This window comes from Thalassophryne amazonica, chromosome 1 (assembly GCF_902500255.1).
Source record: "Thalassophryne amazonica chromosome 1, fThaAma1.1, whole genome shotgun sequence".
Lineage (NCBI taxonomy): Eukaryota > Metazoa > Chordata > Actinopteri > Batrachoidiformes > Batrachoididae > Thalassophryne > Thalassophryne amazonica.
In genome coordinates, this window is record NC_047103.1 from 3474528 (window position 1) to 3499606 (window position 25079).

A 25079-nucleotide genomic window follows, 5' to 3' on the forward strand; every position below is an offset into this window, starting at 1 on the left:
TATATTAATAACATTAAATGTCTTGCTTATGACATGTTTATGACATGATATTACTGCACAGTCTGCCTTCTGACAAACTATAGATGAAATTCCAAGCCTACTACTACTTCTTCTTTTAAGAAAATCATTGTGTTAATCTGCATTTCTGCAGTCAGAGAAGCCTGTGACTCTTTCAGAGTTGAGGGTCTTGTTGTCTTTCCTCACTTACTCTCCTCCAGGTTCAGTTATTATATTTTTCTGTTTATTTTTTTCGAATATTAAGTTTAATAATTACTTCACACATTTTTCTGTACATTTTGCAATATTTCGCCATAATGCTGCAGTAAATGTTTTATTAACATATTATTAGGGCCCTAGTAGGACAACGTCCTGCGAGGACCTGATTGTAATTGCGCTGTTTATTACTGATTTTTATTCACTGCAGTTTGATTTTTATTTGCAAAAAAAATGTAAAGATAAAATAATACATTTAGTGGGGAACATTTACTTCTACTGCTACCACTAACAACAACAACAACAATAATAATAATAATAATGTTTGAAAGAAAACGTTTTGGTAGTTTATTTATATTGTCTGTGTGGGCGTGGCTTCCGCCGGGTCACGTGGCCTTGGCCTTTGTTGATAGAAAAAGAGAAAAAAAGTCCCGGTCCGACTACTGGCCGAATTACCGACCGCGTCGCTCCGTGGTGGCCGGCTCTTAGGCGCTGCTCGTCGGCCTGGATGCTGCAGGAAGTCGCCGGGTTCCTCCTCCGCGTGGATCTTTGTCTGGCGGGCGCGCGGCGGATGTGGCCGCCGGCCTGAGCGCGAGGCGGCGGGCTGGGGGTCGGCGGCTGAGTCCGGCTTTGTTATCCGGAGCCCGCACTCACATGGACCGGAGCCGGATGCTGATTCTTCTCTGTTTTTACTGAGGCAGATTTTTAACGGACACCAGGAGCCACAACATCATCATCATTATTATTATTAATAAGATTCCGCTGCTGATCTCTTTCATCTCTGCTGTATCTCATTTATCTCGCTGTCACACCTCCACCCGTGGATCCCGTCCTCCTGCCCCATCATGGCTCCAGCGGGCCGGTTCTGCTGCCTGATGGTTCTGATGGTTCTGCCTGCGGTCCGGAGCTCCTTCCCCCGGGTTGGTGCCAGCAGTTTGGACTGTGGTCCAGGAAAGGCCTCAGACTGTCTCGGTGAGTCCAAACCCGGGTGAAGCAGGTGGCCAGAGTCAGGGCTCCCAGAGGTCAAAGGTCAAAATTCTGATTTATAGATTGAAATTCTGAGATTGAAGCAGCTGAAAAAAAAAGTCATTCAATTTGAAAAAAATTCAGAAAATTTTCTGAGTGAAGGTTTGAACTGATGAGGGTTTACGTTGAGTCTTTTCAGGTGTTTGAATCAGCGACATTTCACCGATACCAAAAGTGGACTCTGGTTTAAGTTTAGGGTCCAGAGTTCAGCTGTGTGGACTGTTTGGTGTTCTCTCGGGAGCACTGAAGCATCATGGGAATAAGTCCTGATCCGGCCGTCGACGTGAATAACGTTTCCTGTGACCGTTTCAGGGATAACAATTGCCTCCACTTCCCTGAGGGAGTCTTCCCAAGGGATTAATAAAATTCTGTCTAATCTAATCCACAGTGAATAACAAATTTGCTAACATGGCTAGCTTTCACGTAGCTAGCTAAAAAAAACAATGTCAGGCTGCTGCTTCGTTCACAATCTCACAAAGTAATTTAAGCTAACGGCTAACGATGATTACCTCAACACTGACAACACAGACACTTCTGCACCACTCACAAGCCTTCAGCTCCACCCACTTTGAGTATCATTAGAAACAGCAGCACTCAGCGGCGGGACCAAATGGTTTGTTCCCTGTCAATCACATACTCTCCGCCCTCCAATCCAGATCAAACAGAAAACAAACAAATCCTCAATTTTCACAAAGAAAACAGTCAAATTGTTTGAGTTTTGTTTTGTTTTTTCTATTTTTGGGGGGGGGGTGTTGTGACTGTTGATCTCGACAGCAACCGGTTGGAGCCAGTTTGAGAACCAAAACGCTGTAACGCTGAAAGAATCCAACATAGTGTTTGTTCAGAACCAGAGTGAAAGGCTGCATGGTACAGCTGGAACCTTGTCCCTGGATCTGGACTCTATTTCAGGATTAATTACAGGGTATAGAAGTAGGTGGAGCTAAAGGAAGCACATGGTCCCATTAAACCTCAAACCACATCTGCTTCTTTGATCCTCGTCCCTCGTTCGGCCTTCAGCTTCACAGAGACGAGTTAAGAATCTTTTAAAATAACTTTTTCCTTAAAGAACCAGGAACCCGTGTAGTTCCACAACTGTTTTTAGTGCCTCTTCCATGTCAATGACTCTCTGGGGCAGTGACTCTCCAGGTCAGAGATTCTCTTGGTCATTGACTCTCTGGGTGTCTGACTCTCCAGGTCAGACCTCAGTGACTCTCTGGGTCAGACACTCTGTAGGTCAGTGACTATCCGGGTCAGACACTTTCCAAGTCAGTGACTCTCTGGGTCAGTGATTCTTTGAGTCAGTGACTCTCAGAGAGAGAATCTCTCTGCCGTAGAGAATTCCCCCAAGGGGTGCTATATAAAGGGAGAAAAGCAGGAGGCGTAAGACAGAGCCCTGTGGAACCCCAAATTTCATGTCATTAAGGTTAGAAGTAGTGTTATTGTACAAAAAATAGTGAGAACAACTGGTCAAGTATGACATCAGCCATGCAAGGGCACTCCCAGTAATCCCAAAATGATTTTCCAGCCTATCAAGTAGAATATGATGATCCACTGTATCAAATGCAGCACTGAGATCTAACAGCAACAGAATCGTAGTGGTGTCCGAATCCATTGTAAGCAGAAGATCATTCACCACTTTAGTGAGAGCCGTCTCTGTGGAATGATATTTTCTAAAAGCAGACTGCAGTGACTCAAAGAGATTATTCTCAGTAAGATAGTCTACGAGCTGCCGTGACACCACTTTTTCCAGAATTTTAGAGCAAAATGATAGATTTGATATCGGCCGATAGTTTTTCAATACACTAGGGTCAAGATTAGATTTCTTAAGTAATGGTTTAATCACTGCAGATTTGAAACATTTAGGAACAGATCCAGAAATTAAAGAAAGATTAATAATTTCCAGCACAGTCGGCCCAAGAGTGGACCACAGGTCCTTAAACAGTTTTGTTGGTATAGAATCAAATAAACAGGTTGTGCTTTTTGTTGATGTTACGAGTTTTGTCAGCATGCCTAGTGAGATACTATCAAATTCTGTAAATCTAGGTAATACCTCAGTAGTGGCGCCCACCTCAATAGCAGGGTGTAGTGGCTGGGTTAAGGCATGCTGGGATATGTTTAACCTGATGTCTTCTATTTTCTTTTCGAAGTAATCCAGGAAATTTTGTGCTGTAAAAGGAGACCAAACTACAGGTGGTTGTCCATGAATAAGTGTTGCCACTGTATCGAACAAGAACTTTGACTTATGCTTGTTTTTGTTGATCAAATCAGAGTAATAGGTCCACTTTGTAGCCAGTAATGCATGCTTATAGTCTAAGATAGCATCACGCCACGCAAGGTGGAATACTTCTAATTTTGAAGTACGCCATTTCCATTTTAACAAAGGTGGTGCAGTCATGTCGAGTGTAGTTTTGAGCACTGAGTTTAAACTATCCACAAGACTGTCTACTGATTGGGCATTTTCCAAATGTGAAGGTAAGACATCAGGCAGTCTAGCTTCGAGTTCAGTCTTAGTTGAGGAGTTGATGCATTGCCGTAATGATAAATAAGGTTGTTGTTCCACTAAACATGGCAGCAAAACTGTAAACTTAATAAGTGAGTGATCAGAGACCACTGATGTAAGAGGCATGATGACAATATTCATGACAGCAGTACCACGCGTGAGAACCATATCCAGGGTATTTCCACTAATGTGCGTTGAGTCCTGAATGCATTGTTGAAATCCTAATGCATCCACAATTTCCATAAATGATTTGCAGAGGGGATCAGAAGACTTATTTATATGAATGTTGAAGTCACCAATGATCAGAATGTTATCTGCACTAGTCGACAAGTTAGAGATGAACGCACCAAATTCATCTAAGAATTCTAGAAGAAGAAGTCCTGTCTCGGCCCTGAGGTTTGTTGGTGTTGATTATTATGTCCAAATTCCACAGCATGAAACAAATGAGAGTCTACCACTCCCCCTGGATGGGACGGCAGTCCGACTCAGGTTACTCCCCCAGCCGAGGCTGGTACCCAGTTCCAGCAGATTCAGTTTTTATCCAAGGGGACAAAATTCTTTGATGGTTCCCACAGGAACCACAGTGAGAGAATCAGTTGACAAACTTAAGGTCTGCTGCTAGAAACTCACAATCTGTCAACAAATACTCAAAAAATTACAAAAAAAACTGGACAACAGACTGTTTACAGCATTCATTAGAATAAATAGAGTCCACCACATGACAGGTTATAGTTGTTCTGTGGGGCAGGAGCTGGGCTATACAATGAGGTCTGATTTCTGTTGTCCGCTTCACGGTGCCTGTATCTGTGGACAAGAACCTTCGTCTGCATCATCTCAGTCCACCCAGCTTAAGCTGGGTACCAGCCTCCGCTGGGGGGAGTACCCTGGGATGGACTGTGGTCCCACCCATGGGAGTCATAGACGCTCATCCGCTTTAAGCGACGGTATTAGGGGGGTTATTCCCAAGTCCAACACAGAACCAGGAACTCAACTTACCTCACTGTCTCAGCGCCATTTAGTTTTCACAGAAACCTCGACACGAGAAGCTCTTGGTTCCCATAGTTCAGGGTTCAGAAAATGGACACGGGAAAAACATAGTTCCTGTACTTCAGGGTTTAGAACCAGGACACTGGAAGCACATAGTTCCTAAAGTTCAGGGTTTTGAACCTGCACACGGGAAGCACGTAGTTCCTGTACTTCAGGGTTTAGCTGGTTTCATAGTACCTGTACGTCAGGGTTTAGCTAGGTTCATAGTTCCTATGCTTCCAGTGTCACAGACAGAACAGTCTCCACCCAAAAAATTGGTCCGCCCTGCCTTCACTGTGCATGTGTCATTTCGGACCACAGCAGCTTGTCTGAGTCTGACTCTCTGAGTCTGACTCTCTGAGTCTGACTCTCTGAGTCTGACTCTCTTCACCCAAAGCGACCAAAGGGAATAATGTGATTATTAACCATCAGATGACAAAGTCAAACCTCTTCAGTCATTCTAAAGATAGTTTTAAGCAGAAACGAGGCGATAATTGGTGAGTCATTACTGACAATTTGAATGATGGAGGCGCAGTGAAGGCAGGGCGGACCGATTTTTAGCTGGGTTCGTATTTCATGTACTTCAGGGTTTAGTTGGGTTCATGGTTTCTGTATTTCAAGGTTTAGTTGGGTTCATGGTTCCTATAGTTCAGGGTTTAGTAGGGTTCATGGTTCCTATAGTTCAGTGTTTAGTTGGGTTCATGGTTTCTGTACTTCAAGGTTTAGTTGGGTTCATGGTTCCTATAGTTCAGAGTTTAGTTTGGTTCATGGTTTCTGTAGTTCTGGGTTTAGTTGGGTTCACGGTTCCTGCAGTAAGCTGTTTACAGAGGGCACACTCAGTACCGTGAGGTTAGTGGAACTCCCCACTGAGCCTCTGTGTGGGTCCCTGCAGACCTGATCCAGCTCCACCTGGAACTGTCTGTTGATGCAGTCGTTGGTTGGTACTTTTAATCTGAAAGGACATAAGTGGTTAAAGTACAGAAGCACTCGGAGCGCAGATCTGAGCCATGGCTGGTTTTGGATTTATGGCATTATCTTTGGAACTGACATCACATTGGTCACTGGAACAGTTCCAGATCGTGCTCCAGAACTGTATTAAAGTTCACCTGTTGTACTAAAAAACAAACAAACAAAAAATCTCTGTCACACAAAAACAAAACAAGTAATTCAATAAGTAAATAAACCATCCAAAACCATCCTGGTCTGGACCTGAAACAGGTTTTTGTTTTGGTGAGACTGATCCGCCCTCCAGGAGCCATGAAGGGCTGAACCCAAAATGGATGGAAAATCAAAAATCACAGTTTACAGCACACAGTCAGTCCAACCCTGGTCCAGGGGCAGAGTCTGTGAAAACTCAGCGGATCCACGGGATTCCACGGATTTCATCATGGGGAGGCGGGGCGGGGTGTTAGTGATGTATTCTTTAATGAATGAATGAATTAATTTATTTGGCACACAAACTCAACAATAATCGTGAACATCACTGAGTTTATAAAATGCTTATCGCAAAGCGTTCTCTTTTTATGACATTGTGTAAGTTTTATAAGTCCGCGGACACTGATCTGTGTGTCACAGATACAAATCAGTTTCCTCGGATCCGCAGAGTTTCGCGAGGAAAAAAATGCGACTCAAAGCGTAGCTGTTACGACAGTTGTCGTAAAGCAGGACTGGTTGCTGCGGCGACGCTGTGTGGCTCCCGTGTGGCGTCACAGCTAAACTTAGCATGTGGACATCCCAAACTTTTATAGCTTTCAAGTTTTTAAAAGAAGAATTGTGCAGCATGTCTGTATCACGGAGCGACGTCGCACAGAGAGAAGATGGCGAGAAAGACGGTTTGAAAAAGTCTTATAAGAACAAGAATCCGTGGAATCGTCGCTGGCTTCATCAACACACCTGAAAGATAAAAGCAACGGGAAAAGTGAACTGTGTCCTCTCCCTGGAAAATATTCTGCTGTTCAAACAGGATTTTAGACAATGTGACTTATGTGACTTTTTTCGCTAATCTAGACTTTCTTTCGTTGTTTGAATGGGTTTAGGCTGCATGAATTTACACAAGATTATAAGTGACTTTTTACTATAAGGTATGTTATTGATATTTTACCATGATTTTCCAAACATTCTACAAGCTTTAGCTGTGGTTTTTGAAGTCTTCATAAATTTCATGTAGTTTAATTGTTCTGAGTTAATGCATAATTTGGTTTACAATTAAAAGGAAAATCATTCCAGGTTCTACTTCCACGTCTTATTCTGTTATTTCAACGTGATCATTGGCAGGTCAAATAAAAGGTTGAATATAGGATCATTTAAATATCCACTAATTTTGAGATTTGTTCTTCCAGGAGATGCTGAAAAAGTATCATTAGATAAAAATTTCATTCTGGGGCCCCACAGGGCCCTAGACCCTGGGGTGCTAAACCCCCCCCCCCCCCCCCCCCCCCCCCAGACCCCCTGCAAATTTTCCTCGGATTTCAGTTTTCATTTCAATTTCAGTTCAATTTCAGTTCAGTTTAATTAGTTTTTAATGCGCCAACATAAAATTTAAATAAATAGTTAAAAATGAATAAATTTCCAATACATAATTAAAAACAGAAGTAAAAGAATAAAACAGATAAAAAAAAAATAAAAACTATTCATAAGAAAGAATAAAAATAGGTTTTCAGTCTTGACTTAAAAATGTCCACAGACTCAGACTGCCTCAGTCGCAGGAAGACTGTTCCACGGGGTGGGTGCACGATGAGAAAAGGCTCTTTGACCTGCTGACGCCTTCTTCACCCTGGGAGCACAGAGAAGTCCCACATCCTGTGACTGCAAAGCCCGGGCTGGCACGTAAAGTTCCACCAGATCAGCCAGATAAGACGGTGCCAGTCCATGAACAACCTTATAAGTCAATAACAAAACCTTAAAATCTGCTCTCACAGAGACAGGGAGCCAGTGCAAAGATGCCAAAATGGGTGTGATATGTTCAGACCTTCTGCTACGTGTCAGAAGTCTGGCGGCAGCATTCTGAACCAGCTGAACCACAATTTAAAGTAGTTTGAAGTTTACAGTCTGGATTAGAAGTTCTTTAATGTCTTTTTAAAAATTCAAAATATGTGTTTGTTTGTTTTGGTTGCTGGTGGATCAGACACAGATTTACAAGTTGGTTTCCACTCACTCATCTTCAACCGCTTTTCCCGTATCGGGCAACAGCTCCAGCAGGGGACTCCAGACTTCCCTTTCTCGGGCCACATTGCCCACCTCTGACTGGGGGATCCCGAGGTGTTCCCAGGCCAGTGTGGAGATATAATTAATCCACCTAGTCCTGGGTCTTCCCCGGGGTCTCCTCTCAGATGGACGTGCCTGGAACTCCCTAGGGAGGTGCCCAGGCGGCATCCTTACCAGATGCCCGAACCACCTCAACTGGCTCCTTTCAACATATGACCGAACTTCTCATCTTATCTCTAAGGGAGACACCAGCCACCCTCCTGAGGAAGCCCATTTCAGCCACTTGTACCTGCAATCTAGTTCTTTGGGTCATGACCCAAGTAGGAACGAAGCTTGACCAGTAGATGCAGAGCGTCACCAAGATGATTTTATTATTTGTTATTTTGCATCTTTCTGCTGAAGTTAAACGTTTGTGATCGTTTTTCCCACCAGCTGATTGATTGATTGATTGATTGATTGGTTGGTGGTGATTGATTGCCCTTCCATGTGACCATATTGTGCTTTATGTGGGGGTGAAGGACAAATATTGGACAAAAAATTGGTGAGCTGTTGATCAGTTTCTGCGTGCGTCTTTCAGATCTGTCAGATAAGAAGAGCGACCTACGTGTCTGCGACGCCGGAACGTGTCGCTTCGGAGGAACCTGCAGAGAGAACGGTGCCGACATCAAGTGTGTCTGTCAGTTCCATGTGAGTCCCACACACAGCGCCTCCTACAGGCTACGTGTCATGTTTCCCCCACTTCCTGAAAAAAAATCGCAAGCCACTGATCCAATCAATGTGTCGTTCCAGTGTCATAACAAGTACGTCCCCGTGTGCGCCTCCAACGGAGACACATATCAGAACGAGTGTTTCGTCCGGAGAGCTGCCTGCAAGAAACAGAGAGCCATCACCATCGTGTCCGAGGGACCCTGTTACCATGGTAACACCACACCTCTGCATCCTTGACTGTTTAGAACAAAGAAGTCTAAAACGTGTGCCATTACTATGCAGTTTCATGTGCATTACTGCCACCCTGTGGCCTGGAGGACAAACATGTCAGTATTTTAATGAATAAATGGCAGATGTGAATTAAATCAGTTCTAGGTGTAATCCAGACCGAGGTCACAGCTGTACTTGGACCTTCGTGTGGTTATGACACAGTAATATTTAGGATATTTTTCATCAAACTGATCAGAAGAGGTGACGGTCTAGTGGTTAAGCGTTGGGCTTCAGACCGGAGGATTCTCTGTTCAAACCCAGCCAGACCAGAAAATCAGTAAGGGCCCTTAGTCCCCTAAAAATAAAAATAAATGTATTTATATAGCGCCAGTTCACGACGGGGTCACCGCAAAGCGCTTCACACAACAAAACAAAACATAAAAAGTAAAAAGAATTAAAAAAACAAACAATAACATCTCCACAGAGTCCGAGTGCCGTATCTGCGCAGGTAGAACATTCCACAGAGCCGGGGCACCTACTTGCCCCCGGTGTGTACTGAGCGCCTTGGATGGCAGCAAACTGACATGAGTATGTGAATGTGAGGCATCATTGTAAAGCGCTTTGAGCTTCTGACGCAGATGGAAAAGTGCTGTATAAATACAGTTTGTTTACCATCAAACTGATCACAGGTGCTTTTTAAAAACAGTGGGCGGGGCCTTTACCTGAAGCGGTCTTACAGTCTGGATTCAACATACTTGCTGTTTGGACTTATGGTGTAGCGGATGAACTCCTCTGTTCTGCGTCGTGTTTCACTCCCACTCGCTCTCCTCAGGATGTGAACTCATGATCTCCGGCAGGTGTTGTGTCCAGGCGGCTAAAACCCGGCTCTGGCCTGAGAGTCCTTTAACTGTCGCGGGAGTGAGTCCTATTGACTGCTACATCCACAGCGCCTTCTGCTGGCCCCGTCACAATGGCATCAAATCATAATTGAAAAAATAAAAATCAGGCTTTTTTTAATGTTTAATCTCAAAGTGAAAATGAAACTTGGAGTTGAATTATTAGATGAAAAACACGTCATGTGATGAACTTGAGCCTCAGTTTTAATCTTCTTTGGAACAGTCATTTTGACGACAGACACAATGTAACTCCAGCCACCGAAGACTCTGACACCTTCAGAGGTGTGTCTTGGTGGCTTCCCTCACTCAGCTCATTTCTATATGATACGTAGATAAAGTGACGTATCAGTTTAATGTCCTGTTTTTGGTTTACGGTGGTTTGTGTCCGTTGTTCCTTCTTTTCGTGTCTCAAACCTTGCTGCTGTGTTTGTTGTTCTTCAGCCAACAGATAGTGAAGTTTGTCGATGTTGCTCTCAGAGTCTGTTTGGGTGTTTGTGATCTGTGTCTCTGTTCGTGTCTCTTTGGTGCAGCGGGCAGGTGGAGCAGCTCGCTCCCCACCTGGTGTTGTGAGCAGTGGGTCTGTCACAGTCTGTCTTCTCTGGGGAGCCAGGTCTGTTTGTGGTGGACTTTCTCCACGGCCAGGCTGTGCTCACCGAGTCTGTAGGTGGTCAAGGATTTCCTGAGCTTTGCGTTGGTCACAGTGCTGAGGTATTCTGCCACCGGGTTCGGTGTTTTCTGTTGGACGTGGAGGATGGATTTACAGAATTCTGCATGCAGAGTCTCAGTTTGGTGTTTGTCCCATTTTGCTAAGTCTTGGTTGGTGAGCGGGTCCAGACCTCACAGCCCTAAAGAGACATGGGTTCTATGACAGAGTCCAGTATTTGGAGCCAGATTTGAATTGGGACGTCCACTTTGATGTTCTTTTTGATGTCATAAAAAGCCCTTCTTGTCTCGTCTCTCAGGTCATTTACAGCTTTATTGAAGTTGTCTGTGGTGCTGATGTTTATTCTGAGGTAGATGTAGGTTTTTTTGTGTGTTCTCGGACCGTCTGATCCAGGAGGAGATGATATTTGTGTGACTGGAGGTTGGGTCCTTTTTGGAATATCATCATTTTTGTCTTGGTTAGATTCACTGTTGAGGTCCAGGTTTGGGAGAAATTGTGTCCAAGGTCAAGTTGTTGTTGTCCTTTTGTTGGAGACAGCAACACCAGGGGCCTGTACTACGAAGTGGGGTTAATTTACTCAGATGTAACCCAGGGTCAACCTCCTAAACCAGGGTTGACAAAACCTGGTTTTCTCCAGTGGTGTTAATCGGTACTACGACACTGAATAAGATGTTGATTTGTTGAACCTGTGTTAACCTAATTGGAGTTTGTGCACGTTCACATAAAAGGGGCAGGTTGCAGCACACGTCACTATTTTTCAATGATGGCGCGGTCACCTTACTTTACCGGAGAAGAATGCACGATTATTATGCGGAGCTACGAGGAATTTAAATTAACATTAAGGGGGAAATCGAACACATCATCTGCCAATAAAGCAAGACAGGCTTGTTGGCAACGTATTGCTGATCGGGTAAATGCGTACGTACAATTCAATTGTTACCCAAATCTGTTACAGATGATTAACCTGTGGAATGTCTGATATGTGTAGAAAAATGACCTTCTTCCATTAATTACGCCCAGATGCAACATGATTCAGAAGTGGGCATAGGCCTCCTAATAAATGTTAGGTTAATTTAATGTTTCCTAAATAGGCTACCTTGACTGTATGATTGCTATTCCTAATCCTGTCAATATGTCAGATGTAATAGCAGCAGGTGAAGATGAAATATAAAAACATCCTTCAGAACGGTAGCTTATATTCAGAGCTTGATAAGCCCCACTTTGCCTAATTAATGGACATGCATTAGACCTATTTTGATATTAGTAATTACCCGCGATTGCATAAAACCCTTCTTTGATTTGCATTGCAGATAAATGACCAGGGAAAACGACAAATGCATCCAACAGTTTAGACAGAGCAAGTACTACCTTGCGAATCATACGACATACAGTATTCTTGCTCAGATGTTCTGCATCACTGATGGAATACATAAAGTGTCCACTGGCGAAATAGGCACAAGGCACATTATCTGCTCGATCGTCGGGGCATTGCTACACTGTAAAAAATGACTTGTTTTTACAGGAAAACGCTGGCAGCTGTGGTTACCAGGGAATTCCTGTAAAACATACAGCAGCACAGTAGATAACATTACAGACATAATATGTATATGGATTTACAGTGAATGAACCACGGCTGACAATATGTCAGATGTAATAGCAGCAGGTGAAAATGAAATATAAAAAACATCCTTCAGAACGGTAGGTTTATATTCAGAGCTTGATAAGCCCCATGTCGCCTAATTAATGGACATGCATTAGACCTATTTTGATATTAGTAATTGTGGGGGAGGTGATGGTCTAGTGCTTAAGGTTTGAGTCCAGAAGATCATGAGTTCAAATCCCCGCCTGACTGGAAAATCACTAAGGGCCCTTGGGCAAGGCCTTTAATCTCCTATTGCTCCCGGTGTGTAGTGAGCGCCTTGTATGGCAGCACCCTGACATCGGGGTGAATGTGAGGCATAATTGTAAAGCGCTTTGAGCGTCTGATGCAGATGGAAAAGCGCTATATAAATGCAGTCCATTTAGTAATTACCCGCGATTGCATAAAACCCTTCTTTGATTTGCATTGCGGATAAATGGCCAGGGAAAACGACAAATGCATCCAACAGTTTAGACAGAGCAAGTACTACCTTGCGAATCTCAGATGTTGGCTTTGCTCAAAATGTAAATGAGTCCACCCACCACTTTAATCATATCTTAGATCTTGTTCTGACTTATGGTATGGAAATTGAAGACTTAACAGTATTCCCTGAAAACTCCCTTCTGTCTGATCATTTCTTAATAACATTTACATTTACTCTGATGGACTACCCAGCAGTGGGGAATAAGTTTCATTACACTAGAAGTCTTTCAGAAAGTGCTGTAACTAGGTTTAAGGATATGATTCCTTCTTTATGTTCTCTAATGCCATATACCAACACAGTGCAAAGTAGCTACCTAAACTCTGTAAGTGAGATAGAGTATCTCGTCAATAGTTTTACATCCTCATTGAAGACAACTTTGGATGCTGTAGCTCCTCTGAAAAAGAGAGCTTTAAATCAGAAGTGCCTGACTCCGTGGTATAACTCACAAACTCGTAGCTTAAAGCAGATAACCCGTAAGTTGGAGAGGAAATGGCGTCTCACTAATTTAGAAGATCTTCACTTAGCCTGGAAAAAGAGTCTGTGCTCTATAAAAAAGCCCTCCGTAAAGCTAGGACATCTTACTACTCATCACTAATTGAAGAAAATAAGAACAACCCCAGGTTTCTTTTCAGCACTGTAGCCAGGCTGACAAAGAGTCAGAGCTCTATTGAGCCGAGTATTCCTTTAACTTTAACTAGTAATGACTTCATGACTTTCTTTGCTAATAAAATTTTAACTATTAAAGAAAAAATTACTCATAACCATCCCAAAGATGTATCGTTATCTTTGGCTGCTTTCAGTGATGCCGGTATTTGGTTAGACTCTTTCTCTCAGATTGTTCTGTCTGAGTTATTTTCATTAGTTACTTCATCCAAACCATCAACATGTCTATTAGACCCCATTCCTACCAGGCTGCTCAAGGAAGCCCTACCATTATTTAATGCTTCGATCTTAAATATGATCAATCTATCTTTATTAGTTGGCTATGTACCACAGGCTTTTAAGGTGGCCGTAATTAAACCATTACTTAAAAAGCCATCACTTGACCCAGCTATCTTAGCTAATTATATGCCAATCTCCAACCTTCCTTTTCTCTCAAAAATTCTTGAAAGGGTAGTTGTAAAACAGCTAACTGATCATCTGCAGAGGAATGGTCTATTTGAAGAGTTTGTCAGGTTTTAGAATTCATCATAGTACAGAAACAGCATTAGTGAAGGTTACAAATGATCTTCTTATGGCCTCAGACAGTGGACTCATCTCTGTGCTTGTTCTGTTAGACCTCAGTGCTGCTTTTGATACTGTTGACCATAAAATTTTATTACAGAGATTAGAGCATGCCATAGGTATTAAAGGCACTGCGCTGCGGTGGTTTGAATCATATTTATCTAATAGATTACAATTTGTTCATGTAAATGGGGAATCTTCTTCACAGACTAAGGTTAATTATGGAGTTCCACAAGGTTCTGTGCTAGGACCAATTTTATTCACTTTATACATGCTTCCCTTAGGCAGTATTATTAGACGGCATTGCTTAAATTTTCATTGTTACGCAGATGATACCCAGCTTTATCTATCCATGAAGCCAGAGGACACACACCAATTAGCTAAACTGCAGGAATGTCTTACAGACATAAAGACATGGATGACCTCTAATTTCCTGCTTTTAAACTCAGATAAAACTGAAGTTATTGTACTTGGCCCCACAAATCTTGGAAACATGGTGTCTAACCAGATCCTTACTCTGGATGGCATTACCCTGACCTCTAGTAATACTGTGAGAAATCTTGGAGTCATTTTTGATCAGGATATGTCATTCAAAGCGCATATTAAACAAATATGTAGGACTGCTTTTTTGCATTTACGCAATATCTCTAAAATTAGAAAGGTCTTGTCTCAGAGTGATGCTGAAAAACTAATTCATGCATTTATTTCCTCAAGGCTGGACTATTGTAATTCATTATTATTAGGTTGTCCTAAAAGTTCCCTGAAAAGCCTTCAGTTAATTCAAAATGCTGCAGCTAGAGTACTGACGGGGACTAGAAGGAGAGAGCATATCTCACCCATATTGGCCTCTCTTCATTGGCTTCCTGTTAATTCTAGAATAGAATTTAAAATTCTTCTTCTTACTTATAAGGTTTTGAATAATCAGGTCCCATCTTATCTTATGGACCTCATAGTACCATATCACCCCAATAGAGCGCTTTGCTCTCAGACTGCAGGCTTACTTGTAGTTCCTAGGGTTTGTAAGAGTAGAATGGGAGGCAGAGCCTCAGCTTTCAGGCTCCTCTCCTGTGGAACCAGCTCCCAATTCAGATCAGGGAGACAGACACCCTCTCTACTTTTAAGATTAGGCTTAAAACTTTCCTTTTTGCTAAAGCTTATAGTTAGGGCTGGATCAGGTGACCCTGAACCATCCCTTAGTTATGCTGCTATAGACTTAGACTGCTGGGGGTTCCCATGATGCACTGAGTGTTTCTTTCTCTTTTTGCTCTGTATGCACCACTCTACATTTAATCATTAGTGATTGATCTCTGCTCCCCTCCACAGCATGTCTTTTTCCTGGTTCTGTCCCTCAGCCCCAACCAGTCCCAGCAGAAGACTGCCCCTCCCTGAGCCTGGTTCTGCTGGAGGTTTCTTCCTGTTAAAGGGAGTTTTTCCTTCCCACTTTCGCCAAGTGCTTGCTCACAGGGGGTCGTTTTGACCGTTGGGGTTTTTACGTAATTATTGTATGGCTTTGCCTTACAGTATAAAGCGCCTTGGGGCAACTGTTTGTTGTGATTTGGCGCTATATAAATAAAATTGATTGATTGATTGATTGATGTTCAGCATCACCGATGAAATACATAAATTGTCCACTGGCAAAATAGGCACAAGGCACATTATCTGCCCGATCGTCGGGGCATTGCTACACTGTAAAAAATGACTTGTTTTTACAGGAAAACGCTGGCAGCTGTGGTTACCAGGGAATTCCTGTAAAACATACAGCAGCACAGTAGATAACATTACAGACATAATATGTATATGGATTTACAGTGAATGAACCACGGCTGACTCACATTAAAGGAACTTAAATCTACAAACAAGAGCTCTTTTTTTGTACATTTAACTGCTGTATTTTTTACAGGAATTCCCTGGTAACCACAGCTGCCAGTGTTTTCCTGTAAAAACAACAGTCTTTTTTTACAGTGTACGATGGGTGATGTTACAGACTTCTGGCCCGATCAGCTGACAAAGATAACGAATTCCCTCGGCTGAGAATCTATATCTTTCATAGAGAATATCGTCCGGGTATGTCAGCGGATTCTGGCGGTCTTTAAAAACCCTCGCCCTCCGAAGAGAGCCCCTCACAATTTGTGCCCCAATATCAAACGGATCATCCAGGTAGGCCGGCATTGTCTTCAGAGTGATTGAAGGTGGATGGACGGTACTTATAAAGGGAGTGGTTAAGCCAAAACCTCAAGCTAACCGAGAACATAACCTGCTCGGAGCAGGTTTGGCACACAGCATAAATTGCCATGGCAGCATACCTCGATCAAAACCTATCCACCTTTTGTAGTACGGGTTAACCGGGAAGTTACTCCACACGTCATCAACTTACTCCCGAAGTTACCCTGATAAGCCAGTAACCCTGCTTCGTAGTACAGGCCCCTGGTCATCTGCCAAAAACAGGCTTTTGGTTTCTGTGTCCAACAGAGTGACGCCCGGTGTTGCCGACTGTTCCAGTGATTTGGACTATTCATTGATGTAGATGTTGGAGAGGGTTGGACTCAGACTGTGTCCCTGTCTGACCCCCTGCTTTGGGGAAAGACGTCTGTGTTTGTTGTTGCTTGTTGTTTGTGTACATTGACTTTATGATGTCATATGTTTTTGCTCCAACCCCACTTTCCAAGCGTTTGGACAGCAGACCTTTGGGCCAAACTGAATCAAATGGGTTTGTTTTTTTTGTTTTTTTTAATCTACCGAACAGGAGAACAGTTTGTCTTTGTTTTTGTTTCTTTGGTTCTCAATCAGGGTACTAAGGAGTAAAATATGGTGTGTTGGACTCAAGTTTCTTATCAGTCCTTGGGTCCAAATATTGGGGAAGATCCCAGAGCTCAGGACAACGTTAAAGAGCTTTAATGTGGTCAGTTGGAATTTGGGATTTGATTGTTTCATTTAGAATGATGTTGACACCACAGACCTTCTTGGTGTCAGTGGGTTTGATTTTGTCCTGTGATTCTTTTAGGGTCATGGGGTCATCTAGTAGGTTCTGGTCATCTTTGAGGTCTGACTCTCAGCTTCATAGTTTGTTCTCTTTGTTTTCCTCTGTTGGACTAGGGGCCTGTACTACGAAGTGGGGTTAACTTACTCAGATGTAACCCAGGGTCAACCTCCTAAACCAGGGTTGACAAAACCTGGTTTTCTCCAGTGGTGTTAATCGGTACTACGACGCTGAATAAGATGTTGATTTGTTGAACCTGTGTTAACCTAAGTGGAGTTTGTGCACGTTCACATAAAAGGGGCAGGTTGCAGCACACGTCACCATTTTTCAATGATGGCGCGGTCACCTTACTTTACCGGAGAAGAATGCACGATTATTATGCGGAGCTACGAGGAATTTAAATTAACATTAAGGGGGAAATCGAACACATCGTCTGCCAATAAAGCAAGACAGGCTTGTTGGCAACGTATTGCTGATCGGGTAAATGCGTACGTACAATTCAATTGTTACCCAAATCTGTTACAGATGATTAACCTGTGGAATGTCTGATATGTGTAGAAAAATGACCTTCTTTCATTAATTACGCCGAGATGCAACACGATTCAGAAGTGGGCATAGGCCTCCTAATAAATGTTAGGTTAATTTAATGTTTCCTAAATAGGCTACCTTGACTGTATGATTGCTATTCCTAATCCTGTCAATATGTCAGATGTAATAGCAGCAGGTGAAGATGAAATATAAAAACATCCTTCAGAACGGTAGCTTTATATTCAGAGCTTGATAAGCCCCACTTTGCCTAATTAATGGACATGCATTAGACCTATTTTGATATTAGTAATTACCCGCGATTGCATAAAACCCTTCTTTGATTTGCATTGCAGATAAATGACCAGGGAAAACGACAAATGCATCCAACAGTTTAGACAGAGCAAGTACTACCTTGCGAATCATACGACATACAGTATTCTTGCTCAGATGTTCTGCATCACTGATGGAATACATAAAGTGTCCACTGGCAAAATAGGCACAAGGCACATTATCTGCTCGATCGTCGGGGCATTGCTACACTGTAAAAAATGACTTGTTTTTACAGGAAAACGCTGGCAGCTGTGGTTACCAGGGAATTCCTGTAAAACATACAGCAGCACAGTAGATAACATTACAGACATAATATGTATATGGATTTACAGTGAATGAACCACGGCTGACTCACATTAAAAGAACTGTTAAATCTACAAACAAGAGCTCTTTTTTTGTACATTTAACTGCTGTATTTTTTACAAGAATTCCCTGGTAACCACAGCTGCCAGTGTTTTCCTGTAAAAACAACAGTCTTTTTTTACAGTGTATGATGGATGATGTTACAGACTTCTGGCCCGATCAGCTGACAAAGATAACGAATTCTCTCGGCTGAGAATCTATATCTTTCATAGAGAATATCATCCGGGTATGTCAGCGGATTCTGGCGGTCTTTAAAAACCCTCGCCCTCCGAAGAGAGCCCCTCACAATTTGTGCCCCAATATCAAATGGATCATCCAGGTAGGCCGGCATTGTTTTCCGAGTGATTGAAGGTGGATGGACGGTACTTATAAAGGGAGTGGTTAAGCCAAAACCTCAAGCTAACCGAGAATATAACCTGCTCGGAGCAGGTTTGGCACACAGCATAAATTGCCATGGCAGCATACCTCGATCAAAACCTATCCACCTTTCGTAGTACGGGTTAACCGGGAAGTTACTCCACACGTCATCAACTTACTCCCGAAGTTACCCTGATAAGCCAGTAACCCTGCTTCGTAGTACAGGCCCCAGATGTCCTGGTGAAGTGGTTTAACCACACAGCTCCAGTTTCCAGTGTTGCCACAGTTACTTTGAAAAAGTAATCCAGTTACTGATTACTCCTTGAAAAAGTAACTTAGTTACTTTACTGATTACTCAATTGTAAAAGTAACTATGAGTAACTGAGTGGTTGTTCACACTTTTCTTCTGTTTAGTTATCATTTAAAGTGCTTTATCTGCCTAATGTTGGGGAAATGTTCACAGCCTCTTTCACATAACTCTTTAACATAACTGTAATACATCACATCCATCCTGAGCACTGTGTGCACAAACGTGTGGTCATGTCAGCCGCAGCGGTGGCACTGAACATCCGTGAGAGTGCCACGTAGTATTCGTGCCTTCAGCGACCACGCCAGTGCCGCGCAACTTTCACATGTGCACTGTGCGGTATGTCAGTGACTCTCGAGCGGTATGTGTGCGGACTGCTTGTGATTTGTGGCTGTAATTTTTGTCACCACTCCGGACGGCATTCAGCAGACAGTCGGCTGTGATGCATGCACGTGTCGGGAGGACCAATTCAGTGAGATTCCACATTAGTAAGTTATCATCTTGTACTTTTGCCCGGTTCTTTGTGTAAATTACTGCACCTTACAAAGAACCAAATCAATATATTCATTTTGAATTTATTGAAGGTCAGGCCTTGGTCTTCACAGACGGAGTCCATCTTATGAAAGATGACAAAGATGGCCCGCACAACACTTTTATACAATGTGGGCATTACAGTGGGTGTGGTTCAGTCTATATGTTACTGGCTGTCACAGACAGGGGGACCCATCCTTGCATCTGAAATTTGCACATGCGTGATGGAAATGAAACCCAACTCCTACGTTTAAACCCTAAACCAGATCTCAGAGACCTCCGAACAGATAACACAGGCAACTACCCGATCACTAAGATAAAATAATTAACCAGCGCAGATATTATCTAACAGCCTTTTCACGGAATGTTGCATGTCCACCTCCTCCCCACCAGTCGTGCATCAGTGAGATACTGGCCTTATTGTATGGTTTTGAGATTTGGACACTAACCAGTGACCGAAGGCAATGACTGGATGTCTTTAGTTCTCGGTCTCTGGAGGATCTTTGAGTGTTAAGACTTTGTGTTAAATCGAAAGGTTCCGTCGGAAGGCTTAGATGAGGAGTATCACTTCCATTATGACATTTTGGACAGGTAATGTGTTTCTCTGTACATGATCTAGCACATACAGAAAAGACCAAGGGGGCGCCCACGCTTCACCTGGCTGTGACAGATAGACAGTTCAAGATGTAGGGAGCATGGACCGGCTGTCTGCCCGTCTGGTTGCCATCAAGGACCCAAGGTGGTTCCATCATGTGGTATGTGCAGCACAAGCACATGGTCCCAGACCGGACCGGACCAACATTTTGAGGGTCAGCCAGTGGTGTTGGATGATTACAGGATATCTGACTTTTTATTTATTGACACCATTAAGGACTTTGCTCCAGTATTTTTGAAAAGCTTTTACGCATTTCAGATGTATTATTACAATTATTATCTTCCACATAATAAACCCAAAATCAAGCTTATTCAGCAACAAAGGGGTCAAAATTGCAGACTTGGAAATCATCCATTCTGCTTTCCTCCAGTTGACATTAATCAAGTCTGAATTATTCCATCATCTATTACGTAGAGTTTTTCTTTGGCTTTAACATAAACACTGAGTCGATGAGAGAGAGAGAGAGAAAAACGTGACGAGAAAAAAAAAACGTAGTTGGTTGGCTGAATTGAAAACAGGTGTTTCAGTGGAGTGGTGCTCCAGATGTCTGAAGCTCAAATGAGGCTGAGGCCTGCAGCACATAAGGACACCAGAGACATCAGAGAGACAAACGAGACAGACAGAAACCGAGCTGGGAGGGAAAGAAAACGAGGGAGAGTGTAGGGAAACAAGCAGGGTGTGATAAAAACATTTTTTTATACTGGAAAAACAGCAATCAGCACAACAAATTATTTCCACACCAACATACAGAAAAAAAAGCTTCTGAAATGTAGACAAAGACTGAATCAATTCATCATTAAGCTAATAATCAATACTGTGTTTGTCAGTCTGCAGGCTCGAATATCAATCTGTGGGCAAACAAAGGAACACGTTCATCACATGTTGTGAGGTTTTTGTTTTTGGTGTTTGGAGGTCATCCAAATAAAGACTGACATGCAAAGAAACCTTGAAATACAACTGAAATATTTGTTTGTTTTAAAAATAAAACACTTAATTGCAGATTATATGACTAAATTATCTTACAAACTGCTGAAAGAGGCAGATAATTATTTGTCAGGCTCAGAGCCGCTGCTAAGGTTTTGGAGGCCCTAAGCATAACTGGTCAGAGAGGGCACCCCACCCCCATACAAGAGATCCCCCCCCCACACACACACACAAAAGTTCTACTCAAACCGTTACTATTTATTAAAGCGTTTAAGTTTAGTGTTTAAAGCTACATCAAATCAGCAAAGCCAACGCAACCTAGCTTAAGCAGCACCACTGAACATTAAGTAATCAAAACAATTTAAACCTTTAACACGTACTTACCAGCAAGGGATGCACAGGCATCATCTTTTTGTTTCTTTTTCCTCCGTTTTTCAGCTCCAGACTGCTGCTGTCGCTTCATTATTTAATTGTGACATAGTGGCAACTTCTTGTCTTGTGTCAGAATCGAATGTGGGCTAGCAGTGCTACTTCAGTTAGGCGCAGGGTTGCCAGATTGGGTGTTTTCCCATCCATTTGGTTTGTTTAGGGTAAATATATGGCACTGGACGAGTTTTTTGTATAGAATTGCCACACACATTTTAAAAATCAGTTCAAATTGCGCAGGATTTAGTGACTCCATGCATTTTTGAGCATTTATTGGACTTGAAATCGTCACATCTGGCAACCCTGGTTAGGCGACACAGCGAACAGAGACTGTATGTACACAGGGCTGTACCATTTCAGGGAATCGGGGCGGGGGTGGATGGGGGCTTTATATTAGGCAAAAAAAACTGTTAATTTGCCCCAATTAAGTAATGGGGTAGGGGCCTACACAATGTTTAAAGACAAAAAACGATGGGCCTATTCATAAATAATTCATATTGATTTTGAAATGTATCAGTGTTGCCACAGTTACTTTGATAAAGTAATCCAATTACTGATTACTCCTTGAAAAAGTAACTAAGTTAGATTACTAGTTACTTTTTTAGTTACTTTCCCCAGCTGCCGACAACAACCCACCTCAACAAGACAATGATACCTGTTTTGCCAACTCACTTTATAGTCACCCTTTCTTGACTTCAATGAAAATAAATACTTGTTTTATAAAAAGTAAAATAAAGACCTCTTTCTTGACCTCATATTTAACTGTTGACAGCACTGTAACAGTAAAACTTGCTATTTCTAACCTACATTGTTTATAAATGTAACTATTAAATTCTTTCTAACATTTTTTGAACATTTAAATTCTCTCTAAACATTTTACTTGTTGAAATTATTATTATTTTAAGTAGTATTAGTAGTTGTAGTAAAAAAGGCTTCAAAACTGGACCTTTAATCTAGGGGTGTTGTGGGGGGCACATCCCTGCCCCACACCCCCATTCCATCTGGATTCGCCCCTGCTTTGGCGTTTGAGCACAAAGAATGGATAACATTTTTTTTTTTTTTGCCAACTATTTTTATTGAATTTTTCATTTAAGGCAAAAAGAACATTTGCAAACATTTAACACATACGAAACATGGCTTGCATTCAGATATTTACACTTGGGGATCTAAATACTATTTCTTTAAAGTAGAGTACATTAAACATGAAAGAGTTTCTGTTATGTGGGCCGCTGAAGAGGAGGTACTGCTGGCCCACCACCACCAGAGGGCGCCCTGCTTGGAGTGCGGGCTCCAAGCATGAGAGGGCGCCAGACCCAGAAGTAGTGACAGCTGTCATTCATCCTCTGCACCAGCTGTCACTCGTTCATCATCATCATCATCATCACCATAAAGGCCGGACTGCAGCTCCACCTCCTCGCCGAGAAATCGACTACTGAAGAGGTAATTTCTCTGCTGACTAACACGTTGAGTAATAATCTGAACTTCTGTTGCAGCCGTTTTCCTGGTGTTTTCCTTGTCTGCGGGATTGGCATTTGGTGTGACAGCGACGGCTTCGCCTCACACTCCAAACCAGATAAGTGGTTAACCAGGAGCTGCACGAGTGTGTGATTGGAGGTGGAGGTGCTCCCTCCTAACTGTGTGCAGACTGTGGATTACTGAGTGTGCGGACTCACACTCATTCATCTTGTCTCTGCTTTCTGCCAGCAGTACCAGGGTCGACAGCCGAAGACAGAGGCCACCTGGGGACTCGGGACTTGGCGGCTCCAGTGTTCTTCAGACCGTTGGTGGTGGAAGCCGTGTGGGAAGCGGCTTCTCTCTCGTCGGGGGTCTTCTATCTTCGAGCCTGCCCACACGTCACCTGGTGTCAATTGACTTTGCAATTTCTGTGTATTTATTTGTGTATTATCACAACATTAAATTGTTACTTTTTGGCTTATTCATTGTCCGTTCATTTGCGCCCCCTGTTGTGGGTCCGTGCTACGACACCTTCCCAACAGTTTCATTTTTGAGGTCCACAGAGTAAATAAAAAAAAAAAAAAAGAGATAATAAAGGTCTATTCTGCTTCTTCCATTATGTTTGTTAAATCTTTTGTTGTAATATATTTAATGAATGGGTCCCAAATTTTGTAGAATTGGTTTTGTTTATGTCTGATTGTATAAGAGATCTTTTCTAAAGGGAGTGTAGTAGCCAATTCAGAAATCCATCTCCCTATACTTGGACGCTTAATATCTTTCCAACAAATTGCTACCAGTCTTTGGTTGGATTATTTATGCAGAAAACATGACCAGATTTACAGGTCAGAAAGTTTTATTGTGTTTTCACATCATGTGGTCCTCAGAAAGAGAGTTTAGGTGCATTTGAGTGGAAAACAGTGTTAGTTGTTGACGCGTCGTAGGATCAGCTGTTTTTAACAGCAGATACGGAGCGGCTCAGCTCAGAATTCTAAATAAAGGAGAAAAAAAGCATAAAAATGTCTTTGTAAAGCTCAGTGCAGTCTGTGCTGTGGTCACCGCGCTTTAAGAGGTGAGGACGAGTCATAACTGCTGCAGAAAACCGCGGATGAAAAGCTCACAGCTCACTTAAAGGGGGCAGTTCAGTCGAACCCCGACCTCCTGCCCACAGACCAAGTTTAATGCTGCTGTCGACCCACAATGAAAAATAATAACGCACAGTGACATGGAGAAGTAACTTTAATCTGATTACTGATTTGGAAAGATTAACGCGTTAGATTACTCGTTACTAAAAGAAGTGGTCAGATTAGAGTAACGCGTTACTAAGTAACATGTTACCGGCATCACTGCCCGTTTCTACAGGCACGTCTTTGTGTTTTTGGTTATTTAGGCTGTAACCGTTTTCCCAGAATCTCTTTGTTTTTATCTTCAATAGTGTGTATCTGGTTTCTAACATGTTGCTCTCGTGTTTTATCCTGTTTTAATGTTTTCCTATAGTGAAGGCGTGCATTCTGGTCATCTGGATGTCTGTTTTTGGTTTATGTTTTGTAACGTCTTTCTGTCTCTCTCTGTCTGTCTCATCTTTCAGATGGCAGTTCGGGATCTGGAGACGGAGGTGAAAATAATTTCGTATTTTTTACTCTTTCTTGTTTTTCATGTTAAATCTGTAATTTTCCGCGGTTTCGGTTAATGGTGGTAATTGTTATCGAGGATGTCTGTCTGCAGACGACGGCGGTTCTGGTCACAGTAAGAAGACCTCAAAATGTGGAAACTGCAAGTTTGGCGCCGAGTGCGACGAAGACTCTGAGGACACGATGTGAGTAAACAAAGACTCAGAAATGATTAATTCTGTGTGTTTACATGTTTGCATGTTTTGTTTGTGTGTTTTTGAGTCTTTTTTTTTGCATATTTAAATGTGTTTGCAGATTTTTTTATGTTGCCATATATTTATGTTTACATGAATGAGTATTTTTAAATTTTGGCATATTTCTATGTTTGAGTATTTGCATATTTTTACAAGTTTGTGTGGTTGTGTATTTTTATGTTTGTGTATTCTTACCTTTGTGTTTTTGAGTATTTTTATGTATGGGTGTTTGCGTATTTTTATATTTGTGTTTCATAGTACTTTTGCATGCTTATGTTTTTGTGTATTTTTACATGTTTGTGTGTTTGTGTATTTTTACATGTTTGTGTTTTTGTGTATTTTTATGTTTATTTTTACATTTGGGTTTGTAGTACTTTTACAATGGAGTTTTTGTGTATTTTTATGTTTGGGTATTTGCAAATTTATTGCGTATTACATTTGTGTGTTTGTGTATTTTTATGTGTTTGTATTTTTATGCATTTTTACGTTTTTATATTTTTATGTTTGTGTATTTTTACATATTTGTATTCTTATGTTTGTATTTTTGAGTATTGCATTTGGATATTTGTGT

General features: G+C 42.1%; 1 protein-coding gene across 2 annotated transcripts in view; it reads left to right on the forward strand.

The window, feature by feature from the left end:
- Positions 1 to 525: 525 nt before the first annotated feature.
- The window catches only part of LOC117523018 (tomoregulin-1-like), a 30353-nt gene continuing 5799 nt past the window's right edge, over positions 526 to 25079 (forward strand). Inside the window, exons 1-5 of one of the 2 annotated variants that reach the window (XM_034184534.1) lie at positions 526 to 1185; positions 8547 to 8656; positions 8759 to 8888; positions 24233 to 24259; positions 24370 to 24460. In XM_034184534.1, the coding sequence (XP_034040425.1) occupies positions 1059 to 1185; positions 8547 to 8656; positions 8759 to 8888; positions 24233 to 24259; positions 24370 to 24460 (485 nt within the window). In that variant the 5' untranslated portion in view covers positions 526 to 1058. Of the gene's footprint in view, positions 1186 to 8543; positions 8657 to 8758; positions 8889 to 24232; positions 24260 to 24369; positions 24461 to 25079 lie in introns of both variants that reach the window. The other variant, XM_034184468.1, reaches the window with a different exon arrangement.